This window comes from Xenia sp. Carnegie-2017, unplaced genomic scaffold, assembly GCF_021976095.1.
Source record: "Xenia sp. Carnegie-2017 unplaced genomic scaffold, XeniaSp_v1 HiC_scaffold_20, whole genome shotgun sequence".
In the NCBI taxonomy this organism is placed as follows: domain Eukaryota; kingdom Metazoa; phylum Cnidaria; class Anthozoa; order Malacalcyonacea; family Xeniidae; genus Xenia; species Xenia sp. Carnegie-2017.
Genome location: NW_025813483.1, coordinates 13,977,871 through 13,997,796, shown reverse-complemented (window position 1 = coordinate 13,997,796; position 19,926 = coordinate 13,977,871). Strand labels below are relative to the sequence as shown.

General features: G+C 33.2%; 1 protein-coding gene across 5 annotated transcripts; it reads left to right on the top strand.

Annotated features, from left to right (window-relative positions):
* The first annotated feature begins 134 nt into the window (after positions 1–134).
* Positions 135–19,803, top strand: LOC124441235 (vacuolar protein sorting-associated protein 54-like). Of its 5 annotated transcripts, XM_046991676.1 has the most exons (31): positions 135–383; positions 493–753; positions 1,700–1,977; positions 2,712–2,802; positions 3,633–3,667; positions 5,030–5,182; positions 5,553–5,695; positions 6,039–6,138; positions 6,537–6,679; positions 6,844–6,979; positions 7,575–7,682; positions 7,857–7,900; positions 8,325–8,427; positions 9,220–9,314; positions 9,591–9,714; positions 10,044–10,225; positions 10,773–10,852; positions 10,983–11,033; positions 11,231–11,303; positions 11,493–11,598; positions 12,815–12,902; positions 13,128–13,249; positions 13,677–13,757; positions 14,087–14,194; positions 14,650–14,744; positions 14,991–16,424; positions 16,488–16,735; positions 16,881–16,926; positions 17,727–17,769; positions 18,167–18,302; positions 19,081–19,803. In XM_046991676.1, the coding sequence occupies exons 2-26, from the start codon at positions 498–500 to the stop codon at positions 15,151–15,153; spliced, it is 2,958 nt and encodes a 985-aa protein (XP_046847632.1). In that variant the 5' UTR covers positions 135–383; positions 493–497; the 3' UTR covers positions 15,154–16,424; positions 16,488–16,735; positions 16,881–16,926; positions 17,727–17,769; positions 18,167–18,302; positions 19,081–19,803. The 5 variants fall into 5 exon arrangements, with proteins under 5 accessions (XP_046847632.1, XP_046847630.1, XP_046847628.1 ...); XM_046991674.1 differs by having other exon boundaries at positions 135–753; positions 16,488–16,643; XM_046991672.1 differs by having other exon boundaries at positions 135–753.
* Positions 19,804–19,926: the final 123 nt, after the last annotated feature.

The window sequence follows — 19,926 nt, the reverse complement described above, 5'->3', positions numbered from 1 at the left end:
TGTATGTATTTTGACAAATGCTGAACCGCTAGTTCAACTATTTATTATTCTAATTAGTGATCCTAATCCTAATCCTAATCCACACCAACCATCAATCTTTCAACTCGACAACAAAACAGGTGATAATTATTCAAGATGGCGATCCTGCGAACTTTCAATGACTGATCACACCATAATCACACGTATTGCAATAAGAGGGAGTTGTTTAGGAGATTAAACCTGTGAAGTGAATTTAATGGATGAGTTTGTTTTACAGTTTTGAAGATTCTAATAATGGGTATTTGAATTGGGCGTAAGGATGTCAATCAACTTGAGTTTTGTTGCTATTGTAATTTGTAAATAATAGATTATAGATATATCACCCATTTGGACAAAGAATGTCGGTGAGGAGAATTTCTTCTGTACATCTTGTCAAGCGAGTGAAACTTGTGTTAATTATGTGATACTTTTCAGAAACAAGGCTTGTGATTTCATTTTATTTAAAAATGGCAGGAAATATGTTACAAATTGCAGACATAATGCACGAAAGGACTTGGGCGATGTGTTTAGTGTGTGAGAGCAAAATAAAGTTTGAAAATCCACGTGATTTCGTTCACCATCTTCGTTCTGAACATTGCACGAAAGAAGGAGGATCATTTGTTTGTCGTTATGGGCCTAATGGTGTTTGTCCATCTTTACCAATCGAAGGTGTTAGTGATGAAGATTACGAGGCCCATGTTGAAAAACATCATGTTCGGTCAAAACCGAAAATTGGTGAGAAAGAAATCTGCTTTTCTATTCATTATCATTACTCTAAAGTTTGAGCATTTGTTGAAACAAAAACTTTGAAAAGATTTGAAAAGAAAAATTAGCTGAGTGATTGTGGAAAGCTTGATTGATTTTTATCTGTGTTTAATTTACTGATGGAGGAGCAATCTCACAGCAGTCACTTAGAAAAATGTTGGTATTGTTGACCTAACTGCTTCAAATTTGAAACTAGCATATTTCACATAAATTAACATGTTTTTGTGTACAGGGTATCCCAGAAAGATGGAACCCTTACAAATAATTGTGTATGCATTAAATGAAATCTGAATAAGATCTGTAGTTTGCAATAGCTAATTTTTCTGCCTGGCTAATTTAGTAACAAGCATGTCCCATGTTTACAGCAACCTAGGGAAAATATCATTACATTTTTTAGCCATTATAACTCAGTTACTGTCGTTTTGATGTTAAAAAGCTTTTGTGAGATAGCTGTGATAAATTGTGTGATAAATTTGCATAATCATTTCAGTGAATTCATAATTATATATGCAGGTTCTGTTTTTTGGGGGCACCCTGTATAATACAGAGGGAAGACTATAATTTTTATGGGAAAGGGGATAAGTATTCATTTATTCAGCTCCATAAACCTGATTGAAAATCCTAAAAACTGACAGCTGAATATATGAATATTCATCTCCACCCACTAGTTTGCCTTTCATGTATAAAATATATATCAAAATTGAAAATGTAATTTGTCATCATTTTTACGGAAATGTTTTATTCATAACTCTTGGTAAACTCTTGCTTATGCTAGTCATCCTAGCAGGCCTTCAACTTTTATCACATTTAAGTAGTTCACTACAATATTCTAAAAGTTCTTGTTTGTACCTGTTCTCATGCAAAATGCTTACATACCAAAACACACAAAAGACCATGTTCATATTTTTCTTTACAGATGTGCCTGAATCAAAGGAGGCTAAATCTTATGAAGTGAAGGCATTTGGATTTGTCCAACTGCCACCAATCTCTTTTAAAGAGGAGAAATGGACATTTTTCTCTGCAACTCAGAATATGGCAGCCGTTCTAAATGACCCCAATGAAAGGAAAAGGTCCAAAGAATTTTTTACTAAAACTTGGGGAGCAGAGTTTGAACCATGTGAAGTTCCACCTTTGACATTGTTACATGCAATTCCTAAACGATATTTCACAGATTATCTGAAGAGAATGCAACATGTAAGTGAGGAAATTAGTTTGGCTGGTTTATATTTCTCGATTATACCCTTTAATAGTCCTTTGGGGCATCATATTAACACTTTTGAAACCACAAATGGATCCAGGATTTGCTGAAGAACCGTTGTTTTGTGACCACATTTTTTTTTCTCATAGGAAATTATGAATGGTCATAAATGACAAGGTTCTTTTTAAAATTCATGTTTCTTAAAAAATTACTTCAATACGTTTGTCAATTTACGTATTCCAAGTGACGTAAATCATAACTGCTTCTTTCAAAACTTCCAATGTTTGTAAAGAAGCTCGTATACCATACAATCAAAGTGCAAAGTCAAAATTAATGTGCACCAAGATGAGAAAATACATAAACTTTGCAATATTAGGCAACGTGCTATATTTACGAAAAAGGTAGTTAATTTTGAGCTAATTTTAATTATTTAGCAACTTTTTGCATCAAAATCACTGATTGAGTGAAATGGTGTGCGAAATTATGATCGCAAACAACAAGTTCACTTCATTGGGACTTAAAAACATACTCATTTGTTGCGTTTGACAATACAGGTGTATTTCTACAGCAAACAATCCGTGCCTGAAATATTGATCGTTGATTATAGGTGGTCGCTAAACTCACGTTTTATGTAGCAAATTCTCTCACACGTGGTTTTAATGTCTTCCAATTGCAATGAAAAACGTCTCGCAGTAGTACAAATAAAACTTTATCATCTAATATTTTTCAGCGATTAAGGAATCACTACAGAATAAAAAAAAGTTTTGATGAGGCTGATTGTTCTGGCAACAGCAATCTACACATTAACTCTGCCATTACTGGTAAGATCATATCTTATTTTTTATATAAGTGAGTCGTTTTAACGCAACCCATCTTGCTGAAAATTGCTTCAATATCTATTACTGGTGAATAGAAGTTTTATGTGAATTGGTGGTATCTTAAGATACGTAAATAAACGTTACTGGATGTGTCTCGTATTTGTATGATGTTGTTTGATAATAAGACCTTTACTTCTTAGCTCTTTACAATAACTGTTTCATTAACTCAAACTGCATACTGGGTTGAATGATGTTTATTGGTGTGAAGAGATTTTCTTCCTATGGTCGTTTAACTTCATATGAAATTTTGAGCAATTTAGTTCACTTGTCTCCACACTCAGAAAAGAGCTGATTTAATCCCAAACTTACTCCTACAATACAATTTTCAGTAAAATTACTATAAATTTGTTTAGAAAATCAATTCCATTTCATTCATTGTTTTTCCTGCTAATAAATACAAAAATTTATGCATTGTATGCATTTATATGTGTTCGCTTCATTTCTGATCCAAGTTACGTATGTATATAACAAAATGTTTGTAAACGTCGATCGTCCGGGTTGGTATAGTCCTGAGAAGGACTGTTTTTGTTGTTGTTGACTGACGTTTCGACAACCTTAGCGGTAGTCATCTTTAGAGTCAAATGAGGAGTAAACGCTAAGGTTGTCGAAACGTCAGTCAACAACAACAAAAACAGTCCTTCTCAGGACTATACCAACCTGGACGATCGACGTTTACAAACATGTAACGATACTCCCGGGTTCAAACCATTTACTTTGTATAACAAAAGTCAAACTTGGGCAGTGATTTGCTGACGTTTCAATTTTTATTACAGAAAAATATTTGAAAGATCTTGATGTAGTCCCGAAGGTTTGTGTAAATTTTTATTTTTCTGCCATACTAGTTGTTGTCAACATTGTCACTAAGATGAACATTTTATATGTAGCAATAGTGTTTGGCTGATAAATGATTCCCTAGGTAACGAAAACTGCCGTTACATTTATAAAAAATGTTTGAATGAGTTTTAAAAAGACCAAATGTTTGAATGAGTTTTAAAAAGACCAAATGTTTGAATGAGTTTTAAAAAGACCAAATGTTTGAATGAGTTTTACAAAGACCAAATGTTTGAATGAGTTTTAAAAAGACCAAATGTTTGAATGAGTTTTAAAAAGACCAAATGTTTGAATGAGTTTTACAAAGACCAAATGTTTGAATGAGTTTTAAAAAGACCAAATGTTTGAATGAGTTTTAAAAAGACAAAATGATTGAATGAGTTTTAAAAAGACCAAATGTTTGAATGAGTTTTAAAAAGACAAAATGATTGAATGAGTTTTAAAAAGACCAAATGTTTGAATGAGTTTTAAAAAGACCAAATTAGAAAAGAAAACCACTTATATACAAATTTCTTTCAGAATCATCGAAAACTTATGTTTCTCTCGTAGTTCAGTCTTCACGTTTTTGGGTTATTAGGCTTTGTAATTCTGGTTTTAGCCAGTAAATTTCGATGCAGCGTAACTACATTATTTACCTGCAATTTCTTTTTGATATGCATCAAAATAGGACATTATGAGTTGTATGACTTAAGTAAAAGAATACTGATGTAGCTAAGACTGAGTTTATGTTTATAGGTTCTAAGTAAATAACAAAAATTACCTCAAATATGCAATTGAATGTGAAAATTAGAAACGATTTAGTTAAACGTGTTTTTGAATCTGACACTCTAGGAGTGACAAATGACGAGCATTTATCATGAAAAACTAAAAAATCTCAGCTCTTAAATGTTTAAAAGAATTTGCGGATTAACAAACACTTCTTTCCGTGTATATTGCTATCGTTCGCCCATATTTTGACTACTGCTGTGAGGTATGGGATGTGTTTGGAGAAACACAAACAAGGTTATGGCTATAAAACATACAAAACAGATGCTTTTCCTCCTTTCAAAACAAAATCGCTACTCACTTTGATCGACAACAAATTGTAAAAACTTCAATCACTTTATTTGTTATTTTATTCCTTCAATAATTTTTTTAGTCAGTCAATGCAATAGTATATTCCCTCACAATTTTGTAAATAGCTTTCAATTTCATCAGCTTCTATTGTCGAGGTTCACCGTGTTTAAATAAAGTCATTCTATTTATCTATCTACTGATCTCCATTGAATCTGGACTCCCTAGACCTTAAATAATTCACTGTGCTTTTAAATGAATAGCTGAACGTCCTTGCTATTTTTAGACGTTTATGGACGCTAATTTCTCATTGGAAGATCCAGAGACATTTCGAAATGTCATTCCCATGGCAAAGATTGACACAGTTGACCCAAAACATCGCCATCGTCATGCATTACTTACCGCACCAAAAAATTCACTGAAGCTAATGCAGGAAAAAGTAATTTTGTGTTTCTAAATATTTCTTACTTTTTGTTTTCGAATATTTGCAGTACACAAAACAGAGTTGGAAATAAGATCTTGTTTTATGGAGCGGAGGGTATTGTAGTGATTTAACATTAGAAATGATGAACGAAACATTTTTCATTTTTTGTCATCATATTCTTGTTTCACCCATGAAAGAATACTGTCTGTGCAAAATACATATTCCGTTGGGTTAGGAAAGGAGGGGGGGGGGTGAAATATGAATTATTTAGCTCCAAGATCGTAATAAACTTCAACATATCAGGGAGTATGTCAAGTTTCTACGAAGCATTAAATGGTTTGTGTTTTCCTTTTTAAGATATGTTTGTTTGTGTTTTAATTTACAGCTAACCCATTTTCTCGACATCACTGAAGTCGCTTTAGCACATCAGATATCATTGAGATCAGATGATTTCTTTCAAGCTGTCTCTTCGCAAGATCGCCTACAGGATGATGTTGGTTGCACCAACTCCGAAATCAAACATTTAAGGTGTTCATACGTAGAAATAAAATGTGATCATTAGGAATCATTGGGGATCAATATAAATAAGTTCATTAATGTATATTTAACGTATTCGTTGGGACCATTTAGTGTGATTGTTTTGGGGATTTTTGCGTAGGTTGGACTGTATGTTTTTCTTCACTCAAGAACAGTTTGCCTATCCAAAAAAAATTGGAAAAGTGTCTGGAGAAGTTTGAGCTTCGTATTGATGCTTTAGAATTTACAGCAACTTTTTTGAGAAATTGATTAAGAATCGAAATGTCTCAAGTGAGAAAATTGTTTCCTTGTGGTTTTACAACTTTTTAATTTATGCTCTCTTTTGTTTATACAGAAAAAAGATTGAAGAAGTTCGTTCAGTTTTATGTGGTGGTCATTTGAAGTTTATGCAACTTGCGAGACTACGCTCCAGATATCTTTGTGTTCATGACAAGGTTGCTCAAATATTATCTTTATTTTGACACATGAAAGATGATAGAAATATTTATCTGTTTAGTTGCATCTGTTTTCTAAGAATATTGTGTTTATTGATCATTTGTGTACACTATCATGCACTGTTTTGCATGAACAATGTGAAAGAATATTGATTGATCATTTGTGTACACTATCATTGCAATACAATGTGAAAGAATATTGAGGGTGATTGATCATTTGTGTACAATCATTGCATAGCATGAACAATGTGAAAGAATATTGAGGGTGTTCATTGATCATTTGTGTACACTATCATTGCACTGTTTGCGTAGCATGAACAATGTGAAAGAATATTGAGGGTGTTTAATGATCATTTGTGTACACTATCATTGCACGAATGTTCTACAACTTTCTTTAGTTGAAACTTATGGTGGCTGTGCAACAGACGCAACCAACAATACAACTTTTGTTATCTACCGGAGACTTTGTTGCTGCCTTAGATTTGATTTCAATGACACAAGAAGTTCTTCAACTCGAGTTGTGTGGCATTCAAAGTCTGAGGTAAATATGTTTAACTCATTTTTTGATTCTGAGTAAATTGAATTGGTCATCAAACAGTGCCAAAACATTGCCAAAAAGGATGCATGTGCCAATGTTTCACTAACGTTACCTTATGAAGTGCAAAATATAACACTAATATACATACACACGCACCCTCATCATAGACATTTAGGCTCGCAATTGGCTGAGCTTGAAAGAGTTATTGGACGGATGATGGAAACTGATTTTATTGAATTTGCGACGACGAATCTTTCAAAGCCACTCGAGGATTATGACGAAGACGATCACGTGATGGATGAGGTACATATATGTCTAGTATAGTTGGATGTACATTTCTAATTTTTATATTCAAATTAAAAGTTTCTGTCTTTATGCATGAGTGCAGTGTTATGTTTTTAGTTCATAAATAAAGTTCTAGCTGGCGCACTATAATTATGCAATTCATTTTTACAAAATTCTTCCAATTTGGCGTGCAAATATTTTTTGTATTTGTACTATGGTGATAATTTCAGTTATTTTTATTTAAGTCACGCTTTTCTATTTATTGATGAATTTATGAAATAGCTGATGTTTGCGAGTGAAATGATTAATGTATTATTTTAAATTTCGATTCTTTATTTATCTGCAAAAACATCAACAGCATTATGCATAATAGAAAGTTGATAGATTCATTAAGACTATGCTCAGCAATTCAGCAACTCAGAAACGTGCTAAAAAATAAACACGAACAGATGTTCACAAATGACCCACGTTTTGTGGTATAGTTATTTTCGGAAATTATCATCTTTCTCTTGTATGTTTCTTAGCCACATGATAAGTTTGATATTTCAACAAGAATTTGAATCTGCACTTTTTGTTGAATTGTTCGTAAAATCGTGTGTTGTTATTTTTACAGGAGCGGCTTGTGTCTGTGCTATTTGGCCTTCTCCGAAAACAGAAATTTCATTTCATGCGTACATATAAAGAAGAGGCATTTGCTACTATTAAAGACTCTGTAAAGGAGGTATGTCGAGTTTATGATGGTGAATGGTATGGTCTTTTTATTGTTCAGGTTATTTCAATTGCATCTTTCAAATGTATTTTGGAGAAATATAAGTCCGCGTCCTCTGCACGTGTTTTTGTTTTGACCATTAATTGCACTGTGATTTGTGACAATGTGTGTTATATTTTTATGTAGACTGCAAGAAATTTTATGTCGCAAATTTCTTTCACGGAAGAAAGGTATCCGTTTACTCAATGTTAATGTCAACTATGATGTACCACTTATTGTGATATTTGATAGACTTAAAAGTGTAAAGCGTTACGATGTCTGACGTATAACTATTGGACGTCTAACTATCGGTCTACTGAATAAAATTGAATAAAATCAGTTTGTCCTGGCAAGCTTTCTCATCTCTATTGCATTTAACTTTATTATACCTTTTTTCATTAACACCCAGCTTATTCATACTTCATCACTGACTTTACTATCGGGTGGATGTGTATTAGGGGCAATGTTCGGTTCTGTTTGTCCCGAAATCAAAGGTTTTATACAACTGGATTTCTTATTCCTGCAAATGCAACTGTTTTGATTGTGATTAAATTACAGTATTGCCTATTTTTCATCATATTCTACACGTTAATTGTTATTGTCTTTTTCATTTAGTAAAAATTTACGTCAAGCAATGCAATCTATGGTTTTCAAAAGTTGGTTGGAAATGTTAGAAGTTGTTTTCATAAATGCTTTGCAGACTATCAAGCGGATGAAGGTAGTTATTTATAATCTTATAGATAGGATTCAATAGTGTTGTTACGTTCACCATGCTTTCTTAAATGCATCCCATAATACATTTGTATGTTTGCTCCTGGCATTGTGATTAAATGTAAAATGATCTGGCTGCCTTGAATACCACACTGAGCTTGAAGTGTTTATTCCATGAAAGAACAACATTTTGAATAATTATCTTTTAGAGAGAATCAATTTTTACCATGTTTAAATAGTTTTATTTATAAATATGTTCCATTTAATGAATACACATGAAGATAAATAAATACTAGTATTATTATCACAAGAAGAAAATAAACTAACGAAATTTTATCAAAAAAGTCAGTCAGTCGTTTTAACTCATCTTTGCATTGCAATCAGAAAACTATATGATAAAAGTTTGTTTCAATAACATTTTAAATAGTTTCCTAAGGGATGTTTTATTAAAAAAATATATTCTTACATGTTGACTATGGAACATTCTTCTCAATTCTAGTTAATTTAAAATCCAACAGTTTCATTATAATATTTAACTTTTGCTAAAACTATGTTCCGATCAATCGGAAGTCACGAAAAGTTGTTTTCTCGACATTTCGAAATAACAGAAAGATCGAGTCAAAACAAATAAAAATTTTAATATTGAAATGTAAAATAAACTAATAAATATCGATTGTTGTCATTAAATTAAGAAAAGTTTTCCACTTTTGTTTGTTTGTTTTTTATTTAATTTTTGAAGTCTGGCTTGAAGAATTCTTAGAAATATTCCTTTCTCGTTATGACTGTGTATTTTTGATAGATTCTTCATCAAAGTTTTGTGAACGTGCTACATGTTGCCGCTGGTCAAGATCGTTCCTCGGCTGTTAACTCATTGAGTAATTCTTCGCAAACAAGGTAATGTTGCTTGATCGCTCTGCGATATTTATTTCCATTATTGTATTGCAATTTAACTATGTCGGTTTGCCAATGCAAAAGAACATTTAATTAATGTTTTTGGAGGCTCCAACTTGCTTAGGGAACATTGATTGGTAGGATTTTTATTGCAGTTCAAGTATTGTGTAGTTTTTTGTTTTGTGCACATTCTTTTGTTTGCATCTTTTTCTATGAAGATTGTATTCAAGTTTGTTTAAATGAGCAGAACTTATTGACGTGGTATGTGTTATCCTCTAGCAATGACCCGCTTATATCATCTCTTCAATGCGAAAAGTTAGTTAAAGAAAGTAAAGAAATACTAAGTGAAGCTGGTGACTTGGCTCAGGCTCGTTGTGTAAAATTAATTAACGTTAGAGCAAAAGTAAGTAAAAGTTGAATCACTCTGCGGATGGTTACTCGGGATAATTTTGAAATATGTTTGAACTATACAAGTGTACAAGCACTTCTGTTTGATTTCTTATCTTCCTTTATTGTTTTTCTACATAAAAACTTACCTAACTTTAGCTGGTGTGTACAAAAGCCTAGTATTTACCATCAGACAAACAAGGCTATAGAATAGTATGAAATGTGTGTGTCTATTGTTTTTGTGAAATGGTTTCTTTTTTTTCTTTCTTTCTTTCTTTCTTTTTTTTCTTTGTTTGTCTGTTTCTTGTTGTTATTCATTCATTCGTTCATTCGTTCATTTTTTAGGATGGCTTCTTAGATGGACTGGCGTCCACTGATTTTGTTTCTCTCTCAAGAAGCGTAGAACAGTTTGTAAGTGAATGTGAAGAAGTGAGTGGTCGACAGAGTTCTGCGTTAAGGACTTTGTTGGTGATGCAGGGTAAAAAATTCGTCGAGCAGTTTCACGACGAGAAGAAGCAAAAATTAAGGTGTGTTGACTGTTATCGGCCTTTGGTGCGTCCACCATATGCTTAAAAGCAAAGTAGCCTATGCACAACCAAAGACAACAAGTGGACAACAAGACAACAAGTGGTTATTTAGACTATAGCTTGTGATAAGTTTTATTATGTTTTTGTCATAAAGTCAATGGATGTTCTCCCCATGATACATGAATCAAATTAAATGGGAGTTAATGAATCAAATTAAATGGAGTTAATGGATAAATTAAAGAGATGTTTGAAATATTTTATGGTTGATTTAAATTACAAGTCAAAAAGCAATGTTTTTTCTCAAACTTTCCACTATTCTTGGATCTCTAGTTAGATTCTTTTTGCGGACGCAAAAAAAACAGTAGCACCACTTTTTTACAATGTTGTGGTTTTTGATGTCAATATTTTTTTAATGGGGAATTTTAGTTTCTCTCTGAATATACTGGAACACCAAACCTAGTTGTTCAGAGTTTAGGGTTTTTATATTTTGTTTTCGCTGCGTATCTGTAGTGTCCTTATGTAAACATGTTAAACGTCTTCTTCCCAGTTTGATTTTGGACAACGAGCGATGGAAGCAAGCCGATGTTCCTGCTGAATTTCAAACTCTTGTAGACTCTCTCGTTAACGGTAAGACTTGTGTTTTAGCTAAGTAAAGACGTATTGTGTTGTGAACATGTTTACATTTCATTTATTTATCGTGTTTCGTTGTTCGTATTTCATAATTATGTCTTTTAATGATAATTATCATTTATTGTAGGTGTTCCTGCCAGTAAACATGAATTATCTTCATTTCCTTCAGTAAAACAAGGTTCATTTACTTAATTGCACTTCAAGCGAGCGTAACTTTAAATTGTAAAATGGTTTTTGTGTGGGTTTTTTGTTTTGTGTAGGAAAACCTTTTTATTTTTTGTCGTTAATCACCTATGGAATTCTGTGACAATGCTTTCGTCGAGTGTTGTCAAAACTATTGCTTCATAACTCTTTTCATTGGAAATTTTTTACTAGATTCTCGCTTGTCGCAATCAAAATCACCTGCGAGCCATCTTGTCGTTAACGGCGAGAAGTTTGCTGTTGCGGGGTACGTTTTTGTTGGTTTATTAATTTAAAAGGATTAATTGTGCCTCCAAAGAAAGGCCATAAAGGCAATAAGAAAGGACCAGTTCTATAAAGGATCACTACGTTTTGCTAGTGCATGCCACAAATGACACAGCAACAGCAATTCAGCTACTGCAAATTTGATAAAAATTATATTTTGGGATTTTTTTAGAACATTATTGCTAGTTCTCAACATGATCGTAGAGTATTGCCAATGTGCGGACATATTTCCTATGTTAACAACTGATATCATGACCAAACTATTCGAGTTGATGAAGGTATGGTTTTCAGTAAATGTCACTCAAATATTTCTGTGTTGCCTGGCCTTTTTCTGAGTTCTCTCTACTAGTTTTGCCGTCAGTTTTAACTTGACTGGACTCTAGGTTATTTATATAGTAAGGCCACAACAGTCTGTAGGTTATTTATATAGTAAGGCCACAACAGACTCTAGGTTATTTATATAGTAAGGCCACAACAGACTGTAGGTTATTTATATAGTAAGGCCACAACAGACTGTAGGTTATTTATATAGTAAGGCCACAACAGGCTCTAGGTTATTTATATAGTAAGGCCACAACAGTATGTAGGTTATTTATATAGTAAGGCCACAACAGACTCTAGGTTATTTATATAGTAAGGCCACAACAGGCTCTAGGTTACTTATATAGTAAGGCCACAACAGTCTGTAGGTTATTTATATAGTAAGGCCACAACAGACTCTAGGTTATTTATGTAGTAAGGCCACAACAGGCTCTAGGTTACTTATATAGTAAGGCCACAACAGTCTAGGTTATACAGTAAGGCCACAACAGTCTGTAGGTTATATAGTAAGGCCACAACAGTCTGTAGGTTATTTATGTAGTAAGGCCACAACAGGCTCTAGGTTACTTATATAGTAAGGCCACAACAGTCTGTAGGTTTTATATAGTAAGGCCACAACAGTCTGTAGGTTATTTATATAGTAAGGCCACAACAGACTCTAGGTTATTTATATAGTAAGGCCACAACAGACTCTAGGTTATTTATATAGTAAGGCCACAACAGACTCTAGTTTATTTATGTAGTAAGGCCACAACAGACTCTAGGTTATTTATATAGTAAGGCCACAACAGGCTCTAGGTTACTTATATAGTAAGGCCACAACAGAACAATTCGCAAAATTATAATCCTTAGGTATATTTTAAGGTCATTTTGAAGAATCACTTTTCATTCATTGTAAATTTTAACCAAAGTCATAGCGCTTTCTCCCAAGAACGGAAGAACACAACCCCGAAAATTGTACCCAACAGCACCTCTTGCTAACACTTTAGAGAAATATTTAATATAAAGCCATTTAATTAAAGTTTAATTATTACTCTCTACGACATCATTTCTTTTTAATAGCCCAAAATAATGATTTGTTTGTCACGAAACCGTAACAAAAAACTAATGAATGCATTACCAAGGCTACCTTTGTTCTTTTGTTTTGTTATTTACATGAAATTATTTTTGTAGATGTTTAATTCAAGAACATGTCAACTGGTTCTTGGTGCTGGCGCATTGCAACTTGTTGGTTTGAAAACTATTACTGCAAAACATTTGGGTCTGTTTTTTTTTATCACATCATCACTCTTTATTAACTTAAGTGTTCATTCCCAGACCCTTGAGCTGATTTTTGTTTTGTAATTGCTGCAAATTTTGCATTACTGTTTGATGATATAAATTTATATGGAGTTGATTGTCAGCTCCTTTCCTTTTAGGGAGAACATTGAAATCAAGTCGTCATTTGCGTTGTCATTCTAAATTTGACATGTTTTCTTGTTTCTAGCTTTGGCATCTCGTTGCTTAGAAGTTGTAACGTTGCACATTGCTTTGTTTAAATCACATTTTGAACTTCGTCTTCCTCCTAAACATTATGTTCTGTTGGCACAATTCGATCAGATTCTTAAGGTAAGCATTTTCAACTAGCTTTACCAAGCATGCAGCAGGCAGTTTGAAAATATAATCTTGTAAACTCAACCAATAACCAACAAGAAAATGACAGGAAAAACAAGGAGTTGTTGAAATGGTCTCGCCTTCGAAATTATTTTAAATCGACCTCGAATTTACGATTTAAGATTTCCTTTGTCCCGCTCAGCATTATTTTTTATACGAATTTGACACCTAGATCAATTTCCGCATGAATGGACTTAAAACGCTAAGAACTTTTAGCGTCATCAGGTCAAAGCTTCAACTTCGCGAGAAAGTGCTGACCGACATTTTTACTACATTCCACTGGAAGCTTGCTTATCCTTTTGTTAATTTCTAGTTTTTACTGAGATCAACTTTTTGTTCTAGATGAATTAACTGTGATATTTGGTAATTTTTGTTTTTACAGGATTACAAAAACCATCGTAGTGAAATTTTTAGCAAAATGGCTGTCTTGATGGAAGAGCTTTTTGTAAATCAAATATCTTCTGTAGGTCCTTACGTTCTGCAGATAAACAGTTCAGTCTCACGGTCACCTTAACTTTGTTTTGTTTTTTAAAAGTATATTGTTCAATTTGCCTAATCATAAAGATAGTTTGATTGTTTAGAAAATATGTTTATAGTTGTTAATCGTCCACCAAAGTATAACACCACAAGTCTTTCTCACGACTTCATTAACATGGACGATCTACATTTACAAGGATATAACGTTACCCCTGCGTTCAAATCATTCATTATATTTATGTTTTATCCATTCCCTCAATGGTGTCCCATGATAAAAATTGAAAGTTATAACTTGCTACATTCTTTTAAATACAGTGGGAAGTCCGTCCGCCAATGCCTTCTCAAGTGATGAGAACTATTGTGAAACAAATCATTAAACTCCATGAAGCACTATGTTCCATACTACCAGTGAATCAAGTTGAGGTATATATTGTCGCTAGTGATGGTTTTGTTATGTGGAAGGAATGTGATAAATTTTAAGTTTTGAAAAACGTTGTCGCTTCTTATGTACATTTGCTTTTGAAATCAAAGTTATCTAAACTTTAATGTTAAAATTCAAAAGTATCTCATTTCTATTTTGTTATTCATACTGGTACCCTTATGTACTTTTGAAATAAATTTAATTTCGACGTGTACCTGTTAGTTATGATTCCTTAAAAACACGAAAGCCCGTCTTTTCATTTTGTAACGTGAACGGCGTTCCCATTTTCAAGATTTAAATTATCCTTGGAGCCATGGTCACTTTCATTAAAAACATTTTAACATGTGCACCACGAGTAGTGAAAAAGATGTTTTACAACACAATATAGTTTGCTTGAAACCATGCTTAGGCTACTGCAGACACATAAAACACTCATTGAAATTATCCCACCTTATAGATTGTCATAGAAGATGTGAAGAACTCATTTAAGAAAGTCTTGGCAAAGAAGTTAGCAAGCTTAGGAGTAAAGGATGATTTTGGACCCCAGCACGGGTAAATTTTTTGTGCATTTTCTATGACTTCGTGTTTTGGACTCGACATTGGTGAGCTAACTTTTCTAATGTTTCAATTATCGTTGTCGCCCTGTCATATTCTGTAAATTTTATTGCTACAGAAATAATCAAGTGAGAATCCACTATCATCCAAATCACCCACGAAATTAAATGAATCAATTGATATAGCATGAGCTCAAATGAAAGAAAGTGTTTTTTGATCTCTTTTTTGTCTTCTTTCTTGAAGGCTTGTGCAGTCTGACTTGGCGTATTTTTCCATTAATGTGAAATCTCTTCACGGCATGAAAAACGTTGAGAGCAGTTTAGTTGACTTATGGAGGCAAGTCAAAGAACTAAAAAATGGTAAAACTTTGTCAATTAGTGACAAGAAAATCTCACCAAATAGGTAACGTCAATAGAACTTTTGAGGGAATTTTGGGTAAATTTGATCAACAGCATGAATTATAAATAGTTGTTTAAAGCTCATTATTTTTTAAGTTAAAAGAAAGGCTGAACGATTTGTTTCTTGTTGTAATATTTGAACTGTGAAAAAATGATCAATGTTGAAGGTTGGGGGCTTGCTGAAACTTGGTTAAAACTAAGAAGAACGTATATATATTTTAAAATGTTTTCTTTAAAATTCGTGATCATGTATGAATGTGCTCTATTTTGCTTTATTTCAACATGAAAGATAAGGAAAAAATAAACTCAGAACATACAACACATAAAACAATACCTGCCAACGCATAACGATACATAGCAACATATGACGTGACATAAAAATACATAGCAACACTTAGCAACATATTACAACAAATATGAAAAACTAACGATACGGTGTTGAATACTTCTGATAGTTAAATGACTTAAACATTTAAAGATAAGACGAAATTCTTTGTTGGAAGGTTTTCCGAAACATCATTGTTGTTACATGTTTTTCTTTTAATTTCGTTTTTCATTGATAGAAAAAATAGTCATACAAAAGTGAGTTTTTTAAATAGCATACAGGTGTCAAAAGGTTTGCAAAACGTTTACGCGCCTTCTAAACAAAGACTCGACATACGTCTTGAAGCTTTTGAATGAACTGTTCGTGGGGATTTAACGTTAGTCCCAATAATTAAAGCTGCCAATATGCACTACAATACCACATTGGTTATGAATTTCCAAAGAATTACAATACTGTGCTGATTCGGCTGCTTTTAATGTGAATACATCCAACAATAAGCTTTTGCATTTTATTGTAACTTGTCCAGTGGTCCTAGTTCCACCAACGGAGTAAAAATTCAAAGAAAAACCGTTTTTCGTGACGTTAGGCACCTGTAAAATGCTAATAAGCATTTTCCAGTAGGTGCTAATTAAAATGGAATACTCTAGGCAACCCGGTGGCCATTAACGTCTATGATTTATCCTAGGGGAGTCGTTTGCTTCGTTTATTTGAAGACATTACGGATGGCGTTCGGGGACTGTTATTTCTGAATTGATATTTTTCATCGACCTTACAAATATAATATGGCAAAAGTTTTGTCCTTTCTTAGAATTAAGTATCTTATATTGCCAAACATTATTTCGCAAACCTTTATGTTGTGGCATTTTTTGTTTTTGTTTTTGTATTCAACTTTGTTGCAAAATTCATGTGTATTGACAGAGAGCCTCAATTTTTGTTTTGACGGAACTCAGAAAGGTTAGTGTGCTGTAATCTTAGTTGAAATTTGTTCTGTATCTGTATTTCAATCCATGATTTTAGATTTTCGCTTGTTTACCGAAGATAAAGTGATAGAAACTTTACAAGCTACGTCTGCCATTGAATGTGTGTATTATTGTTATCTACATCAGAGCAAATCGTGTAAATCCATAAACTTCAGAAAGCAATGTAGTTCTAATGATGACTCGAGAGAGAACTGTGAGTTACTTTCGGTAGTTGATTTAGACGAACCAACTGCTGTTTTAATGAACGACGAAAATTTTGATCATCTTGTTTTGCTGTCAACTAATGTGAGTTACGACTTTCATTACATGTTTGTAAACCATTCACATGTCAAACCATTACATGTTTCAAACCATTTACTTTATTACGACTTTCATGATAAACTTATTTTTAGCTAGGCCTAAAGCCTAAACACGTTCTGTTATTCTTCAGAGAAATATTTTAAAGCCATCTGCAAAATCGCCAACTTCATCTTCAGGTGAAAATTTATGAACTGCTCAAAATAACATATATTTGTCTAACTGCCTCTCAAGACAATTTACAATTTCATAAAGCGTGATTTTTCAACATTAGAATTTAAAGGAGAAAATTTAAGTATTGCTAAGTGAAGTACAATAACCTTTCTCGTTCATTTTAATGAAATGTCCGGGTATTCATTATTACGAGCAGGTGTGCGACGTTCAGCAGAATTAAGGAAAAGGCCTGGAAACTATTCCCAAATCCCATTATATCAAGAACGCCCATGTAATTAGATATGTTAATACCTCCAATGTTGAAAGCAGTTGCTTTCCATCTGCCAAGTGTGTATGGTTGGATAAATTGTTCCTAAACGAGTATTTATAATTGACAGATGTTCATAAACGCTTATGGCTGTTGAGAATGTATGTTTTTAATACACAAGTGATTTTTAACACAAACTGTCACGTGCAAACACATACTGTCGTAAAATATTTGCATATAAAATTTGAGCGATTTTTGTGTTGAAAGTTATAACCAGAAAGAGAAATGGCTAATGGCTTCCGTTAATAAGGTTATAAAATAAACACGATTTCCTAATTTTTCTAAAATTTCAACTTCTTATCCGCAAGTTCTCCAGTCAATAAGCAGCAAAACGTCTACATTCCTTACATAGTTAATTTTATATGTTACGCAAATTCGTAACTATTTTATAAATTCAAACAGCACATCTTGCAACTGTATCTCCAGGTGAATATCATGGCCGAATTTATGTATTAAACCGTATTAACTTATTTCATATATTTTTAATTGCATGTCTAGAGAGTACAGCAAAATCTTGTAAAGAACTCTTCGAAACCAACAGGTATTCTTTGTGACATTCAGTCTTTTTATTTGATATTACGTCATGCATGCATGGTCACGTGTTAGTTTCTGAAGTGGTGCTGTGTTCTATGTGATGTATCTATACGTACGCTTTTTTCGCTCCTCCGTTTCATAACCAATCATTACCAATCTATTTTTTTCATACTTCGTCTACCCTTTTTACAGCTAAATGCTTTCCTAATTTATATCTTTAACACTATTATATATCTTTTGTCCTTAGCATTTTGTTTTTGTCTCAAAATCACACTGTCGTTTCAATATCTTGCTGCATTATAATCGTTCTGGAATTGTTTTCATTAAAAATCAATGATATTTTCCCCAAATATGAATAACGGGCTTATATTGAAAGATTTGGGCTAACTTTCTCTTTAATAAAGCTCCCTTGAAGAGGGTGTGTACAAATTGAAATCAAAAGATGAATTGGGAACATATGAAGCGTACTGTTTCAAACGTCTCAACGACGAATGTAAGGGATTAGGCTGGACACTTGTGATGAAAATAGACGGACACAAGGTAAATGTATATGTGAAATATTTACTGATTTTCCATTTATTTTATTAGGAATGACGACATAATTCCTGTATTTAAGGAACATGTTTTGTAAAAATCTACGTAGGGATATGCTAATAAACTGTAGAGGTTGCATGGTGTGTGAGGCTTAATAATAAGGGGACGGGGCGGGTGGCTAAATTGTTAATTGCGTGAGCTGTAAGCCAGACGGCGCGGGTTCAATCCCGGCTCGTGGCACATTTGGCAATGTGTCTGTAAACCTAGCCCGGGTTAACCAAAGCCATGTGAGGGAAATTTGGTAGAGGAAACTATGTCCTCGGATGGACTGTATCTGCATCTGCAATGTTGCAGCCTTGTCACACTGTGTCACGCTGATATCAGCGTTGTGGTTGCGTGAAGGGTACGAGTGATTGTAGTCTGGTCAGCTGCCTTCACTATAAGTGACCAGGATGTTCCACTTTGTGGAACCCTCATACGTCGAAATCGACGGAGTCCATTAAAAAAAAGAGGCTTAATATCTTTCAAGATGTGCAACGTAATGTGCCTTCCCTCACAAGATATTATGTAAATATATATACTTGTGATCGCTAAGTTAGTTTTACGCTTCGAGAACTTTTGATGAATTATTTTGCTTTAATTAACACTAAAACACCAAAATGACAGAGGAATCAATAAAACTAAAAATTTGGGTAAAACTTAGCTTAGACGTGGTTATATTTTAAAATATCCACATTTGAGGCTTGTCTAATACGAAGTAACTTGTGTTTTTTTTTTCTTTAAGGATACATTTCTGTTTGATTCGTCCTTGTGGACAAACAAAGAAACTTTTCACGTTGAAAACGGTTTGAATGGTTTGAATGAAAATGAAACAAAAATGCCATCTTATTGGAACACTCCATTTGAAAAAATATGTCTTCGTATGAAACATAACGATAAATTAGAATCGGTTATTATTAGGAAGGAAGCTCCTTCACTTCATTCTTTGATTGCAGATGACTCTTTTATTGCAACTGATGTTAAAAAGCAAATTGGAAAGGATTGATTCATGGCTCAGAATTGCAAAAAAATTGTAACAAGGAGGGATTTAACATTCAAGAAGGTATAAGTTCACGACGTGCGTTGGTTCGATTAGGATTTGTTGCAAATAATGAAGATCAATGCAAACTTGTAATTCTTTCATTGGCTTTGGTGGGTCAGTTGTTGGTTGTAATGATGAAAAACGTCAAACTGCATGTGGCAATATTTACGATTGTGGTAAAAATTACCAAAATTTAGCATTTGGTTTTATATTAGTTCATTAGAGTTCATTTTGAAAGTTTTGAACAAAAAATCGATTGCAGATTTTGGCAATGTCAGATATTTGTGATTGGAAAATGATGTTTCGTAAAGATAATAAGCAATACAATAAAACATAAAAGCAATACGAGATGAGAATAAAAAGTCAGATTATGCATATGTATATAAGCTTAATAAGGATTAAAAACAAAGTTTGTTGTACAGAGAATCAATGATTTGTGTTGACAAAAGTAACCTGATGAATTCTGATACGAGAGACAGAATTGAAGACATGTTTGCCGCTAGTTTTGATTCTGAAATCATTCAGCGAAATGAAGAGGAAAATGCAGTG

Coding starts and splice junctions, on each gene's coding strand:
- LOC124441235 (XM_046991674.1), top strand. CDS start 486: ATGGCAGGAAATATGTTACAAATTGCAGACATAATGCACGAAAGGACT. Junction 12,903..13,127: donor TATTACTGCAAAACATTTGG/GTCTGTTTTTTT, acceptor TCTTGTTTCTAG/CTTTGGCATCTCGTTGCTTA. Junction 14,195..14,649: donor TACCAGTGAATCAAGTTGAG/GTATATATTGTC, acceptor CCCACCTTATAG/ATTGTCATAGAAGATGTGAA.